Genomic DNA, 16,237 nt, shown 5'->3' with positions numbered 1-16,237 from the left:
AATGCAGCAGATGATGCTACATGTGAATCATTAAGATGATTGGGACGTCCAAAGAAAACAATTTTTTTCAGACGGACTGAAATACTGGGGAGTTGTACCTCTAAAGGCCTCCAAAAAGTTGGCCCAACTTTGCGATAAAGCGTCACAAGACTGGGAAACACTGCTTTAGAGGGATCTGCCCTTGATGTCACCCATCACCTCGAGACAATGTTGTCTTTATCCCTCGACCCTGCGTCCCAATAACTTACTGCAGCATCATTTTTTTAATAAGTAAACACATTTCAGTATAAGGGACTCACCTGCAGTAGTTGTGGCTGCCCAAACCACCCTCTCCATTGGGGTATTTGAGGGTGTTGTAAGGGTGCTGGAAGGTCTCATTCCAGAAGAGGCAGGGTTTACCACCATGCAGGCTGGTCTGGTTCTGGAAGCCCCTGTAGTCCTCTCCGTTGGCAGTGTAACACTCTGAAAAGAGAGCAATGAGTTGGAGAAGGTGAGAGAAATCACGGCAATAAGGGATTAGAAGTCTATTACGATGGAAATCAAAAGCTTGGCGAGGGCTTTTAAACATGCTCGTATAAAAAGGCAGCCCCATATGTGATCTGCTTTGTTGACAATCTGGATTCAGTGAAATACCCATGTGCTTATTCAAATGTTTGAATGTGTTTTGGAATGATCATAGACGTTTCGTTTGGAATAATTGTATTCCTTCCCCAGGTTCAATTCATTTCAGATCCGGTGAAACGAGGTAAAACGAGATCAATCACTGGATTGTTTTAATTATTGTCAACGCGGGAGCATGGAGAAGAAGAAGAAAAAAACAAAAACAACGAATGGCCCACGGATATAAAACAAAAGCAAACATGGCTCCAATTTCCAGGAAGTGTATGACAACCATGTGGCCAAGTCAGAGAGAGATTTTGTTTCCCAAGGCAAAACAATGACTGGTGGAAGGTTTTTTTCTTCCCTGAAAGAGGGAATTCAAATAAACAATGGCTGATGGGAGCATTATGAGCCATCAACGCTCATCGCTCTCAGCCTCGAGGGGGTGGAAGTGAGGGAGGGATGGGGGGGGGGGGGGGGGGGGGGGGGGGATTCCCGTCAAGTGAGTTTTAACAGCAACAACTGAATTCCTCTTTTGATTGCATTAGGATGGAAAATATTAATTTATTATGTGACTGTTATGATTACTCATACTGCAGGTGCTCCCAATTGCAACGACAGAGCAGGACACCCCCCTCGGTGTAGTAAACAGCGTCTATATGCAGCATTTATGCACAAAGGGTAGATGCCAGGGCAACAGTTTGACGTTCTGATGCTTCATATAGCCTCGACTTATCTGCTTTTCAAAATGTCAAGCAAGAGCACATGAAACTATTTGCCCGTCAATCACGCATTACTAAGATAAAACAATACTCGCTTGTTTGGCTCGTCTCCATGGGGTCTTGTTGCTATGTATGCGGTTCCTCAATGACCGGCCCCTTTCATCAAGTCAAGCTGTCTGTGCTACGAGTATGAGCTAATGCATTGCAATATGACAGTCATTACACCCCTTGGTGAGCCAGCTGTGCTCCAAGGCTCTTTCTCATTCTCTATTGACGCCAACGCTTCCCAACTTCCTCTTTCTTTCTCTTGCATCCCATCGTCTGTTCTCCTCTCTCACCTCGTTCTTTTCTCCTCTGCTGCGTTGGCCTTCTCCTGTCTTTCCCTTTCAACTCATATACAGACAAACATTTCTTTGGGGATCCTTCTAATGCAACTTCTGGACTCTGTTGCCATCCGCCGTTAGATGGCAACCTCTAGATGCCATTTCACAGGTTTGGAGGAGTTAGGTAGCGTCAATAAGGACATCAATAGAATACCTAAAAAAAAAAAAAAAGGTTTATTCTTTTATTTGTTGGAGATGGTGTTAAGAAAGTGTATAATGTAGAATAAGCAGGGGGCCTTGACAAGAAACAAAATGTGGTGAAAGTTCCATGTGTTTAGTATAGCGTCCCAATACTTTCTACCATGCTTTGCAGTATTTACAGCAGTTAGCTTGCACGCAAACACACATTCCAGTCTCCTGTTCCCAGTGTGTCAGCCGAAGTTGCTTTTAATTAAAGTTTGTTTCGGCTGTGTTGTTCAGTCAAACTCGTCAGCCATCCATCGCCCGGCTGACCGGAGTTCAACAGCAGCAAGGAGCTGCAGGGCGTCGGGTTCCTGCTATCACGATGCCACTCTGTTGTCTCTAAACGGCTCTCTTAGTGAATTAATACCACCTCGGCATGCAAGGATATCAACCACCGGATCGTAAATCCAGTTGAGGGTGTCTGAGGCCGAACTCCATAAAATTAGAAAAACAGCTTAATGGTGCAACAACGGTGCTTTTGCTACCTTTACACGAGGAAAGCGATGAGAGCGGTGGAGGACACGTTTGTTTTTGGGCTGACACACACACAGAGGGCGGGCGAGGCGTGTTGAATAACGCGCTTTGAGAAGGTCTCTATTGTTGCTTGTGCAAAGGATGCAGGTGATCAGCATGGACCAGTGTTCAACCTGAAGAAGACTTTGGAGATAAGCGGCTGCTACCCTGGTATAGGCCAAGAATGACGGCATATGGATATGCATTGTTTAATGATATTTACAGAAGAGATATGATGAATTTTTATTGCATTTACTATTTTTCTGGATGCCGGCAGCCACGGCACGAGAAAGAAAGCGAAGGAAACACAGCTATTGAGCGTTTGGCAGCGGTACAAGCACAATCATGAGTCACTGCTCCCCAAAAGCAATCACGACTGTTACTGCCCCAGTCAGAGAGGATACCATCAGGCGGGAACGGGGCAGTCGGCTGCATCCCAAATTAGTTTACGTCCTTCAAATATCTTTTCCTCGAAGAAAAGCGGGTATTAAAATGACTGAACTTGGCTGCATGCAGCGCTGCTCAACACACTGTATCCAAAAAAAAAAAAAAAAAAAAAAAAAAGAGCCAAATGACTTTGTAAATGTCTCCCCTCCTCCTTCAGGAAACTTTCCTCTGGAGTTTCAGGATGAAGCAGAGCTCGTCTGCACATGGTCCGCTTGGAACGAGCTGCTGCTGGCAACCGTCCCGCCCTTCTGCGGCCAAGTTAGCTTTCCAGGACGAGATGGTAAATATGGCAGCGTTTTTTTTTTTTTTTTTTTTTGCCACCGGGGAGGGAGATGGGGAGGCGGGTGTTCCAGGTGGTTTCAAGGCACCATTTGCTTGCGGTGGGGATGGGAAGTAGCAGATCTGCAAAGGACTCAGAGATAAGTGAGGCCGTCGTTAAAGATGAATGGTCCTTTTAAGAGTCCTGCGGACGACCCACACATCTATCAAGCTAAAGAGAAAAGGACAATTTTACTTTGGAGCGGCGTGGACGTGAGCATTTCATCCTCGTCCTGGAGGAAAGGAAGAGCTCATCTGCTGATTGGACCGTCACCACTCCAGGCCCACTCCCCACGTCACACCCCTTTCCTTGTCACCAAGCAACTGTTGCGCTCTCGTCACATGGGCCTTGGCTTTCTTGTGGTTTCATCAGAGGCCGTGATGGGAAACAGAACCACCACCGCATGAAAGACGGAGAGAAAAGGGGGGGGGGGGGCTCCTATAAAATACATGCAGATCTACAAATAGAAAAAGTCCGGGAAATGGAAGAGGAGGTCTCGCCCTTGACCAAGCCCTGCGCTCACAGATTACTGCACCACCCCGGCGACGAGAGAAGAAGAAGAAGAAAAAAAGGGAAACAGCCGAGGATCACTGAGAGAGAGCTAATCGCCCTGTTATTATATTGGTTGGGATTTGTGGCTAATGACTTCCACATTGCAACTTCAAATGCACTTGATGCTCCAAAAAACGAGAGGGGGGGAGAGGGGAAGAGAGAGAGAGAGAGAGAGAGAGAGAGAGAGAGAGAGAGAGAGAGAGAGAGAGAGAGAGAGAGAGAGAGAGAGAGAGAGAGGGGGAGTACGGGGCTTTGGTCATGTGATCTCAAGAACACAAACAAACAAGCTTACAAACAACTGGTTTCTCTGTGACGCGTTGCCGGGTCACACAAGAGCACTTATTTGTTGCTACGAGGGATGAAAAGCAGCGATAATTACAGACGACTGCTTCCTCACCGAGGGCTGACATAAAGAACTTCCTTCCATCTTTATTATATGCTTGGAGCTCTCGGGACAGCAAAACAGGCTTAGCGCATGAGCAATATTTCCACGATGATAAAATGACACAGAAAGAGTCGATGATAGAAACATGCAGGTACAGAGTTGTGCAGAAGAAAAAGGCACTAACACCACCAAAAAGTGGAAGCTGCACAGTATTCAGAGAGCTTCCAAAGTCTACAAACCAAGATGACAGAAACTCCAGATTATTAATGCACAACCTGCCACAATATGTTTCCCCTCCACTGTGTCCTGGTAGCCATTACTGTTGTGGGGCTCATTAATGTCAGTGTAGTACGAACACAGCCAGGGCCAGGCCAAACCAGGCCAGATGTAGCGGGTTACAGTTTTCTTTTCTAGGAGGGGGGGGGCACAGCTGGCTGCAACACAAGTCTGGTTCCCCTTTTCCCCCGGCAGCATCCATTTCCACATCAAAACCGCATCAGACTTCAGAGGAATCGCAGGAGTACTGCTTCCCATTTAGTATCCAGGTTCCACAGTTAGTCACAGATTCAGTGAGGCTCTTTTAATGAAGTCGGATGTTGCTGAGGAGAAGTCAGTGAATTCTCAGAGGGGACACTCGGCAGTTAACGGGCCACACCTCGCCGCCCTGCTTTTCTGATCTCTCTGCTCCTGTATCAGGTTGTTTTTTTGTTTTTTTTAAAAAGTGCCCTCATGAAAGAGGGTTAATGAAAGTGCAAACAGAAAGCAATAGTGCCTCCCGAGTGTTGAGAACAGATGCCTCTAACTAGTTAAATCTGCAGACGCTGACTTCTCAATGGGGTTTTACAGTCCTTCTTTTCATTTGATGCTTTTGTCATAGGTTGTAGCCCCAGATAACTAGGCCTTAAACCAAGACCTCATTCAGTCCCAAAATAGCCTCCAACACCGCCATTCTTCTTCTGCAAAAACCCTCCGCTGCACCACCTCCTGTGTTCACTACCACAGTAGCCACAGACCCACAGCACTCCCTGCCAAAGTTGCTGGGTAGCACCTATAAAACATGGCCCCATCTAGTTCTAGTGCGGCCCCTATTATTTAGCTCCGTAATGGAAAGAGTCTAATCTGCTGGAGCCAGCGGTGGGCTAAACGCACTGCCAAAAAAAAAAAAAAAAAAAAAAAATGCTCCGTTTGAAGTTGCATGTCGCAAAAAAAATGGAAAGCTTTAAAGTTTTTTTTTTGGCCGCAAGCTGCTCTCTGGTCCTAAATTTAAGTGTTACGTCTCGAAGGATTTCGAAAAATCAATCAGCTAATACGCAGAAGCAGATAAGACGTCCACCTTTGTAGGATTTCCCGTAGTGGCCGGGATCTCTGACAGAACACAGCACGGACTGACCAAGGGTTGGCTCTGTGAGTGGACCACGATGGAACGAGAAGGGACAATTTAGAGTTTTAGTTGGCAGACGTTCAGGGAGTGACTGATGGGCTGCAGACAATGACGTAAAGGACATTCAGGGACTTCCTGAAAACCCTGGGAAGAAATAAACCGCCGTCAGAATATGGACAACCGAGCCAACCTGACATGAGGGCGGACGAGGTGTCACGTTCAATTACCTCCCTCTGGCAACTCCTCACCGTTTCCTCAAGTCATAATCCACATCTGCCGTATTTCCAAACATGATGAAAAGCTTCTTCACCTCTAACGCTGTTCCTGTAGTTTTCTAACCAAACTCATCCAACGCGATCACACGCCTCGCCAGACGATAAGAAGACAGGGGTTACAGGGTTAAACAAACCGGCACCAAACCAACTCTGACACCAGAGTAAACAAGACTTTCACAGCCAGGAGAAAGCAGGAACTATATATATATAAATTGAGAAGCACGGGCTGAGGGTGTTCGGTTCAGAGCTTTTAAAAAAAGGTGAACAATTAGCGTGTCTGCGATCGATCCATCCTAAATTAAACCAAACTGCAAATTAGAGCGTAGCATTAAGACTGAAAGCAGCAGAGGTGGCAGAGGAAGCAACATTAAGCAGAAAAGAAAGAAGAGAGAAAAACAGAGTGAGTCAGGGTGGGACAAAGACTTTGTTTGTTTTTTTTTATTTTTATGATCCCACAGATTGTTAACCCAGGCTCTAATTTTCTCACTCTTGTTCATAGCACCAGTGAAGTGAACACTGTTTTTTTTATTTTTTTATTTTTTTTATTTTTCAAATTGCCCCATGTTATAGACAAGGCAGGCAAAGACCAACGCTTGTAAAATGAACAACAAACACAGAGTTAGCGACTCCGACACCAGTGGCCCGGGCATGATGTTACAAATCTCATTCCAGAGGAGCTCTGCGGCACAGCTGTGTGCCGGGGCCTTTTAGCGGCGACCAAGCGGCCGACGCAGGGCTTAAGGGAGAGGGAACATCTTGCTGATGCGTGTCTTCTGTGGAGAAAATAACACAACCCCATGTGGGTTCCTCATTGCATGCAGCCTTTGATAACCAGAGGATCTACGGCTTATGATACAAGCCATGATGGCTCACTGTTGCTAATGTCCCTGCGTGCCTTGCATGGAGGATGTTTTAAGCTCGCTCTCCTCTTTTTTTTTTTTTTTTGGTTTTTGGCCCGTAAATGGATGGTAAAATGATCTCTCAGTCAACTTGCACTGTCAGATGCCCCCGATAAACGCATGCAGTGACAAAACACGAGTTAATCTGCACTCCTACCCACATCATTCCAGCTCCCCCCCCAGATGCACTTACAGTGAGAATGAAAGGGAGCAATTTTCATCAGTGGAGCAGCCGCAGTATTTTAAGATGGGTGCGATGTGGAGGGAAAGGAGGACACCCACATAAACATGCACACAGGCCCCTTTGTTCCCTCGGTGGTAGGGCCAGTGTCATTGTGGCGATGCCATTCTCACCGCCCTCACTGTAGAAATTGCCCACTGAGTGTATGTGTGTGTGTGTGTTTGAATGCACATGTCTGTCAATTCCCTAACTCCTCTCCTTACAATGGGCCAGCCTCTTAAAGGCAGTAATCACCATTGTGTAATCCGTGCGGCGAGTGCGGCTTCGGCCGGCCTCGCGTCCGCTCTCTCGAAGGATGCTTTCCACGTTTCTCCGACGATTTTTGATTCGTACACAGCGATGGACCTCTGATCCATATGTGGGCCCTTTGCCCCCGCATGTTAAGCCCCTTTCAAGCTCTAACATACCAGCCAGATAGCAACTCAAAGGACGGCGAACCATGAAAGACACGGGGTTGTCGCTGAAAACACACCTGCTTTCGATCGTCCTGTTTGTGCTCAGGTTAGCTGCTATCTGAGGAATGTAAATTATATGTGGTTTGGGCTGAAGCTCCGTCAGTGCTGTTGCAAGGGGATTGAGTGCAACCATTACAGCACACACACACACACACACACACACACACACACACACACACACACACCTCCTCCTCCGTCTCTTCTTTCCTGACGTCTTGTGTGAATACAGGGTTGCGGGGAAGATGAGGTCTGACTTGGATAAATAAAGGCCTCGGGTGGAGGGGGAGGGAGCGATGCGACCTGCCCTGCTAATGCAAACAACAACAAAAAGCACACTGCTGCACCAGATCAAGAGCTCAGCTTCTTTTCTTGTTTATTCTTAACAGATATCATTATTAAAACAAGACATGACTCGAGGCAAGAGGAGCCGAGGCCATTGTGTAAAGCGGCAGGAGAGATTTAACGGATCTGATCACCTAAGTGCTTTTGCAGACGGTAGTTTGTCGTTTGGTTTTGAGGATATACACATTCGGTAAACCTCCCACTACACCATGTTCGTGTTCGTGGTGCTGCAGGTAAATCCTTCTAGAGGAACTTTCAAACACTGTCCAACTTCCTTGTTTCACCTTTGCTGCTGTTTGGAAGACTTTTTCAGATTTTGCTCTCCAGTTATTTCCTGTTGTGGAGATTTCCTGACAGCTGTCACACGTGACACCATAATAGTATAATAGCATAATTTGGGGAATGAGAAAATTAGTGGCATTTCATTTAGGGGAGAAGCTGCAAGCATTTAAAAAAAAAAAAAAAGAAAGAAAAAAGAATGGACCGAATGTACGTACATACGGATGGACGAGTCAAAAACATAATCCCTCCGGTCACGGCTGTATGTGCAGCAGCATGCATCGTTAAGAAAATGATTGACTAGCAAAATAGTTGCTGATAGATTTTCTGTCTGTGGTTATTGCCGTACAGATTGACAGAACTAGAAGAATAAAAACCTTGAGTAGACCTCACTCAATCTGTCCGGACGTTCTCTACAATCCGACCACAAAAGGCCAAGAGTCCCGTCGGCCTGGGAATCCTGAGCTTTAAAGGCAGCTTTGAAGCCCCTTTTCAGATTTGGACCAACATGGTTTTAAGAAAGTGGGCTTAAGTTGATCAAATGTCAGAGTGAGGCTTAAGAGCCACGTGTTGTGATTAAATGTAACTAAAGCAGACCAATGGTGGATTTCAGTCACCCTTTGCACAATGCAGAGAATTAGATGGATGGGAGGCAACACTGGAAGAACAGTGAACTGCGGTTAACTCAACTTTTTAACTTTTTTTTTATTTTTGCAGTGGTGGAGGAACAGGCCCAGCGCGTGGAGCGCAAACATGCTCCAATCTGCATGAATCTCCAGCGTGCTCGCTTGGAGATCGTGGCAAATTCATCAAAATAAAAAAAAAAGGCAGCAGCGTGTTTGTTTTGTCTAACTTTGTAAACTATGGATGGAGAAATTGGTCTGTTCCCTCAGCATTCCTTGGCTTGTTAGGAGTTTTTTTTTTTTTTTTTTACATTTTAACATTCTTGTATGTTGTGGAAAGAATCTCCTCTGCATTAAGACATTTTGCCTTAATCTCTGGCTACGCCGAAACGCCTTATGACTGTTGTCGGCTTTATAACAATCAGCAAACATTATCCCCAAAGTGCACATCTCATGTTCAAATCTTTAGTTTTGAATTATCTTGTGCGACTGACCTGGTCAGAGCAGGAACGGAGCATGCATTTCCACTGTATCAAATCACAAAAGGTTGTCAGACAAACCGCAACAGAGTGCACCTCTAAGGACACAATAACAACGGCACAATAGGCCGCCGTGGAGGGGACCGCGGCGCTCAACATTCAGACCCCTTTTAAGCAGCCACGTCTCCAGTTCCCGATCTTGATTGTGAAAGCGATCCTTTTTCCCTGTGGTTTGCGAGGGCTGTGGGAAGAGCAGCAGTACTGGGAACCAGATGGCTCTGGTAAAAGACAGGGGGGCATCCCACTGGCCTCCCTGAGAAGGGGATCCGTTACGGAGGATCCATTGAGGGCCGGCAGATTCTGTTTCACGGCATCGGCCGAGTGTGACCACCCCTCGGTTGGCGTTGGTCGCGGGCTGGTGCCGCGTAGGCTGCCGCAGACCCGGCCCTTTTCGTGTTCACCTTGGGGAGCTGTATTCACCTTCGATGCAGGACAGACAACGAAATCAGGGCCTCTTGGCGACTCGGGTTTCACCCCTTTTGAGTTCAAGCCTCTTTCAAAGGGCCTCGCATTGCAAGGGGATATCACTGGCTCTGTAGCTTGAGGGACAATGGCTGTTAGGGGAAAAACGGTTGACTAAGATGTTGGTGTCTGTAAAGTAGGGTCCGAGAACTGTTTAAGCCCAGTTAACTGTCGCCGGGGTATCTTTAATGGACGTTTATTTCCATATTCTTTCAAAAACGACCACAGTGAAACATGTGCTTGCGCTCTGATCCACTGCACATTTCCCTGTCACGGCTTCTTAGCTCTGCCCGCTACTGGCTTTGTTCCGTCGTTTGCTGCCCACTTAGCTACGTCTGCGCCCTTCACTTGTCCAAATGTTTGCTCCGTCCACTTAGCCGTGTCCACTTGCTCGGCCTCGTCAAATCAGTGCCGTCTGTGGGCGTTTCCTGCAAGGAGGAAAGGCGACAATTTGCCTCTTCGGCCACAAACTGCTGCCGCTGGACACAAACCAGACCCCGGGGCTCAGCAGCAAAATTACTCTCCATTTATTTAAAGTGGTTGCCATTACTCTACCGCAGTAGAGCGCAGACCTAAGTGGCCCCGGCCCAAGCATAACTGCAGTATAAAAAGAACTTTAGGTTCGCCGGACAGGTCATGTCTCACACAGTAGCAATTCAATATCCTCCCGTTATGTTCTTGGTTACGCTTCTCAAAACTCAGAATTGAATGTGACACCACAAAAATACATGGTTGCTTTGAAACTCAGTCTGTGGAGATTCTTGCAAAAACACCCAACCAATCGCTGGCGAGATGTTTGGAACATGTTACACGTTTGAATCAAAGAAAGAATAACAGCTAATTTGCCTTGATCGTACAATGTCAAAAGCGTTATTAATAGCATGCTCAAAAAGAGAACTACAGAGACAGGAAGGAAGAAAGGTTTGGAGCTTGAACCAAAACAAATCAAACCAAAGTCTAATGGTTTTTTTCCGGTCTCCTTCAAATGCAGAAACCTATTAGCGGTGTTAGGAAATAGCAAAGTTGCGCTTCCTTTTATCAACACGCCCAGAGCTGATAACGCTCTATTTGGATTTCACGTTAGCGTACAACTCCAGCGATGAGGAAGAAAGTTATATTTCATGTAATGTTTTCATGCATCAGCCACTTCCTGCCCGAGGCCTTAAAACCTTTAAAATTCCATTCTCCGTGAATTAAATTGAGTTTTGATAATGACAACCATTGTTTGTTTGAAAGTTAATAGAATTCATAGAAGAACATGAGGCTCTATGGTATTTCATTACTGTTCTCTCACTATTTGATTTACCCACTCGCCCTGGAGAGTGTGTTCCAGCTGATGGGCTGAGACTGCTGCAGAGAGCACCAGCAAAGCTGAGAGAGAATGTCATCTGGCATTGGGTGGAGTGGGTCTCCTCATGCATACGCAAATGCCAAGGTACACGGAGAGGCCAGGGAACACAGCTCATACATAATGGTATTAAAATGTGCAAACGAGGGAAAGGGAAGAAAGAGGTGAATCGGTTGCAAAATAGAGGGGAGGGAGAAAACTTGAGATGAAAGGAGTCGTGGAAGAACAAGAGAGCAGAGGTTACACTGCTTCACAGGGCTCCATCCAAAACCAACAAGTCACAGCTCATTCAGAAAAAAAAAATACTCTGACTGGTCTTGACTGACCTTTGAGCAGCAAAACCTCACAAACCACCATTCTGGCCACACGAGCGCACTCTCCCACCTCAACATTGTTTATCTCTTTCGAGCCTGACAGTTGTGTACAGCCAGCAGCGGCTTTGACAGCTTAATTCCATGTTGTCACACGGGACCGCCTCCGTGGATCAGGGACCGGAGTGACACGCTCAACCTCGCAACACTTCGTTTGGGGTTCCCGTTTCTCTCGCCGCACTGCAGCTTTCGCATCCGTCACGCCTCGTCACCTCCGAGGGGTGCAACCCATGCGCCACCATAGATCCTGAAACTGGAACTGGCCCGGCTGCTTTGCATGCCGGGACGCCCGATGCAACAGCCGGAGCAGGTGTTGATTTGCACAAGGTGAGAGAAAAAAAAAAAAAAAAAATGACAGAGTTGCACTCAGCGGAAGTTCAAACGGAGACATGGAGAGAGCCGGGCACGACGGAGAGAGAGGCACTTTGATAAAACGAATGTAAGCCTTTGAACACAACAGGACGCGAATCCCAGTGGCACGATAATAAGCATGATTGTGTTTATAATAACTGGGTCTGTTTCTCCGTCTTAGTGGTTGGTGGTTTTGTGGGCGGTCCAATCCCTTGGCATGGAAGAACAAGGGCGTTGCCCGCAACTTGACCCTCGCAGGGCACCACCCTGAGGTCATCAGGAAGTAAATGGGCACCAGCTTGACACAGAAGCACACATTTCTGACCTGGAGCTTTTTTTTTTTTTTCTTCTTCTCTTCTTCTGCGGCCGACTGTGAGCCAGATGCAACTTTACTTTCGGCCAAGTGAATGAGGGAATTCTTCAAAAACTTTGGCCTGTCCTCACAAGTCAAAACATGTGGAGTACCATGAGTGTTGGGATGCAAAAAAAAAGAAGAAAAAAAGGAAAATGCTCTGCTCTATTTTCTCTCATTTCAGACTTTCTACACTCTATGTCTGGTTTCTCAATGAGTGGAACTCTCTCTGTCTCCGCGTCTATCACTACCTACTGTGAGCTGGTGTTACTGTCACTGGAGCGCTAGACCTGGAGGTTTGTATAATCAGCTATGGCTTAGTTTATAATCTACCTTCTTGTCAATGAAGTACCATACAAATGTACAACACTATTGGGTGATGCGCAGAGGAAGAGCTTCTTCCTGGCCTGTTATTCCTGAAAAATGGTCATCTCCATTTGCTTGTTTTGTCCAACCAACAATCCTAAACGTATTTCATTTATAACGATACAAACAAGCAGAGAGGCTGGAACTCGCGTTTTTGCTTGATAGAATAAAGACTCAGCAGTCGAAATAACTGCGATACATTCTCTGTCAAACATCTGTCTCAGCAGCAGTGTTGGGAAACATCACTTTTAAAAGTAACTTGTTACTTTGCAGCGTTACCTACTGAGAAATGTAACTCGTTCAGAGTACTTCATACCAAAAACGAAAACCGCCGTGCGATTCCTTGTCCATGTCATTTACGTCACTACAGCTCTATAGCCTGGTCTGTTGTCGGTGACATTGCAGTCGCAGCGTCGGTTGAAGTCGATATGCGCAGTTGGTTTTTGTTGGTGTGTTCTTTTTTTGTTTTGTTTTTTGTCTCGCTAAAGATTCACGAGGGCTCCATGTGGGCTTGTGCACGACACAAAGAGGAGACTGTGAAAACAACATACTGTCTGAACCTGTGTGCAACCTACAGAACAGTTAAAGGAGCGTAAAGTTTAACAGAGTGTACAAAAAGTTTTAGGGAGATTAGCCCATTTGTCAAGCGTCTTCATGATTACAATGAGCGATGAGACAATAGGCAGTAAAAGCAACCATGTGTCCCCGGTAGATTGTCCTGTGGTCCTGTGATTGATGCAGACACTTTGCGTGCCCTTGAATGAAAGGCAAGGGACTTACATCTCAAAAGTCAGAAGAAGAGAACAGCTTCAAAACGGATGTTTCCTCTTACTCTATTTAAAATTCCTCTACAAGCCAACTGAAAAACACAATCATTTGTTTAACTGTCTAACGCGAGGACATTACCAAAATGTCAGCCTTTCTAATACAATAGTTACTCACCCAAGTGTGTACAGAAGTGTGGAGCACTGCAACTGCAGGCAAATCAATATTTTTGTATCATAAGCAGATTAACCTTTCTGCTTATTGTGTGAATGCCTACTTATTTTCTTTGTATTTATTTACCAGGGACAGTGAACATTAATCAACATTTCAGTTTTCACCTCAATGTACGTAAATGTGCCAAAGTTAGCGATAGAGCTAAAAAGAGAGTAGTTCGTAGTTTTCCTTGTGACGCCTCTTGAATCACTGTGAACATTGAATCCTAAATTAAAACCTAACTCTACAGACCTGAGTCTGAATTCAACATGAACCTAAACCCAGGATGAAGTCAGGATCAAAGTTAACCTTCTTTGCAAAAATGTGCCACAATGTCACATCCTGACTCGAGGGATGTCACAATACCAGAAATTGAGTCTAAACACCAGTGAAATTCCACGATTCTCGATACCCAATTCGATACCACGGAAGAAAACAAAAACAAAACAATAAACCCCATGTACGTCAACATACACTCATTTATTACCTTTTTCTTACTGTTTTTTGCAGATTTATTTTTGACCCCCGATGATCTGCCTCAGGTTTTTCGCCAAAAACAAAATGTTACAATTATACGATAACGTTATTATTTAACTTTCTTCTAATACAAATTTTTACTGAATAGGGCTTGAACGCACCATAATGTAACTCAATGCAAACCTCCGTACATTAGCTGTTAGCTCCGTGATTTAGCCGAGCGGGACTGCGCTGCCCACCGGCTGCTAACAGCTAGCGTTAAGTAGCTCCCCCCCTGCCAATTTCAACACAGATTTGTTGTTTACAATGTAGCATTATCGGGGAAAATGTTTATTGTCCCCAGGACAAGGTGACGCCTTTAATCTGGAGCCCTGATCCCTAGTACCTGCAGTACTGTAGAAAAACAAGTATCATCACGTTTTTCAAAGTATCGGTTCTCTTGGCATCCCTACCTGACTTATTATCATAGTTACTTGGTTAGTGTAGCACATCCACACACACACATGCACACGCACACGCACGCACACACACACACGCACACGCACACGCACACGCACACGCACACACACACTTCACCAATCTACCTCCAGCGGTTTGACTGAACTTGTGTCTGCAGCACAGAAGCTCACCAGGAGGGGAGAGGTTTCCATCTCCATCTCTGAACCGGAAAAGCTGAAGGGACCGCACGGCCCACATCTGAGACCCAGACACCATGCGCCTTCTTCCCATAATGCCCTCTGAAATTCCCCTCGCTGAGCAGAGAGGGTTCACTCGCACAGCGAAAGCCCTTATGTTAAACCATTTAAGAACCCGCTGTCTCTCCTCAAACCAACACTCCTGATCACCTCTGCCAACACAAGCTCGTGTTTCCTCAGATCGTGGCTGAAGATGGTCTGTTATTATCTTCTGAGACCGACGATTCAGAGCACCTCTCTCTCACACACACAAACACACACACACACACACACACACACACACACTCACAAAGATCCCTCTGTCTCAGGGGTTGATGGCGGTAATAAACTGCACTGTATGGACTGCTTTTACAAATTGAGAGATGATTAAGTCGAGACAGATATGGTGATTGGCTGTGTGAGGGAGAGTAGTGTGCTGGGCAAAGACAGACAGTTGTTTGTGTGTGTGTGTGTGTGTGTGTGTGTGTGTGTGTGTGTGTGTGTGTGTGTGTGTGTGTGTGTGTGTTTGTATGTGGGATGAGGGACATCAGATAGAGGATGTGAGACCTCTTAGTTTGGCACTTGATGTGGGCCCTTAAAAAACAAAAGCAGGAATGTTTATTGAGGCTCCAGATGGCAACAGCTGCCTCACACTTGAACCTTCACTCCAAAGCACACATGCAGCGTTGAAATTATTAGCTGATTAATAGATTACTCGTGTGTCAGAAAATAAATCAGCGCTTTTTAAAAAGGTAAAATGTCAAACGTTTGTTGTTTTCAGCAGTAAAAAGGTACAGAAGCAGAAATACACACACCAAAATAATCCCTACATGGGAATGCTGAAAAGCTTCTGGCATCCTTTTCCCAGCTTTTCACAGACAGGTAAGCATACGCACACACCCACACACACACACACACACACACACACACACACACACACACACACAGTCAACACACTCTGACTTGACGTTAAGCCCAACATCTGAAAATAAGAACGCCTGTACTGTGGACTCCTATCAATCACACGTCAACCTAGCGAACACAGAAGCTGCACGACTGTTGCCAGCGTCAAAAACTACAATCCAAACCTCTGCGTGAGCTACCGTTCAGGAGGTCGTGCGGCGTTTTTTTTTTTTTTAAACCTTCTGCGCCGCACGGCGGACTCCCAGTACCGTCTGCGGCCCGAGTGCGCTGATTCTCAGAGTCCAGGCCAACATCAAGTCCTGCTGGACAGCGATCAAGCGGGGAGCAGGAAAGAGAGTGGGGTTGCCAGATAAAACAGAGGATTGCCAGTTTGTGCAGCAGCTTATATGCATGTCAAGCTACAAAGAAGAAATCATAACACGTGCTCACATTTAACCCCCCCCCCCCCCCCCCCCCCCGTCACTCTACTTGGTGGCTGCAGTGGTTCAAGAAACAAACAAGAGGTACCGGTGTTGAATGAGAGTAAAACGCTTAAAAAGCTGCTGGTCTGGCATTAATCGAGCTGATTTACCTGTGGAAAGTTGGTTTTGATAAGATGCCTTTGCAAATCCTCCCGCTGTGGCCTTACAAGTTATTTCATGCATGTCTAGTTAAGTAGAGAGAGACTTGGCAAACAGCAGATGAAAAGAAAGCCCATAAGGCACCTCTTGCCTCCTGCGATCAGTCCAAGATTCAGTTGGTCGAGCGCAGCCTGAAGTTCACCCGATGTTTTTCTTCATTTGGACTTATTTCTGAC

General features: G+C 46.0%; 1 protein-coding gene across 3 annotated transcripts in view; it reads right to left on the bottom strand.

Moving 5' to 3' along the window:
- kremen1 (kringle containing transmembrane protein 1) overlaps window positions 1–16,237 on the bottom strand; it is a 59,014-nt gene that overhangs the window by 37,373 nt on the left and 5,404 nt on the right. For all 3 annotated transcript variants that reach the window (XM_068721107.1, XM_068721106.1, XM_068721108.1), the window contains exon 2: window positions 300–462. In XM_068721107.1, coding sequence (XP_068577208.1) covers window positions 300–462 — 163 coding nt within the window. The remainder of the gene's footprint in view (window positions 1–299; window positions 463–16,237) is intronic.

This window comes from Cebidichthys violaceus, unplaced genomic scaffold (assembly GCF_023349555.1).
Source record: "Cebidichthys violaceus isolate CVI_PGR_0920_01 unplaced genomic scaffold, fCebVio1.0.p SCAF_26, whole genome shotgun sequence".
Classification (NCBI taxonomy): Eukaryota; Metazoa; Chordata; class Actinopteri; order Perciformes; family Stichaeidae; genus Cebidichthys; species Cebidichthys violaceus.
This window is presented reverse-complemented; position numbering and strand designations above follow the sequence as displayed.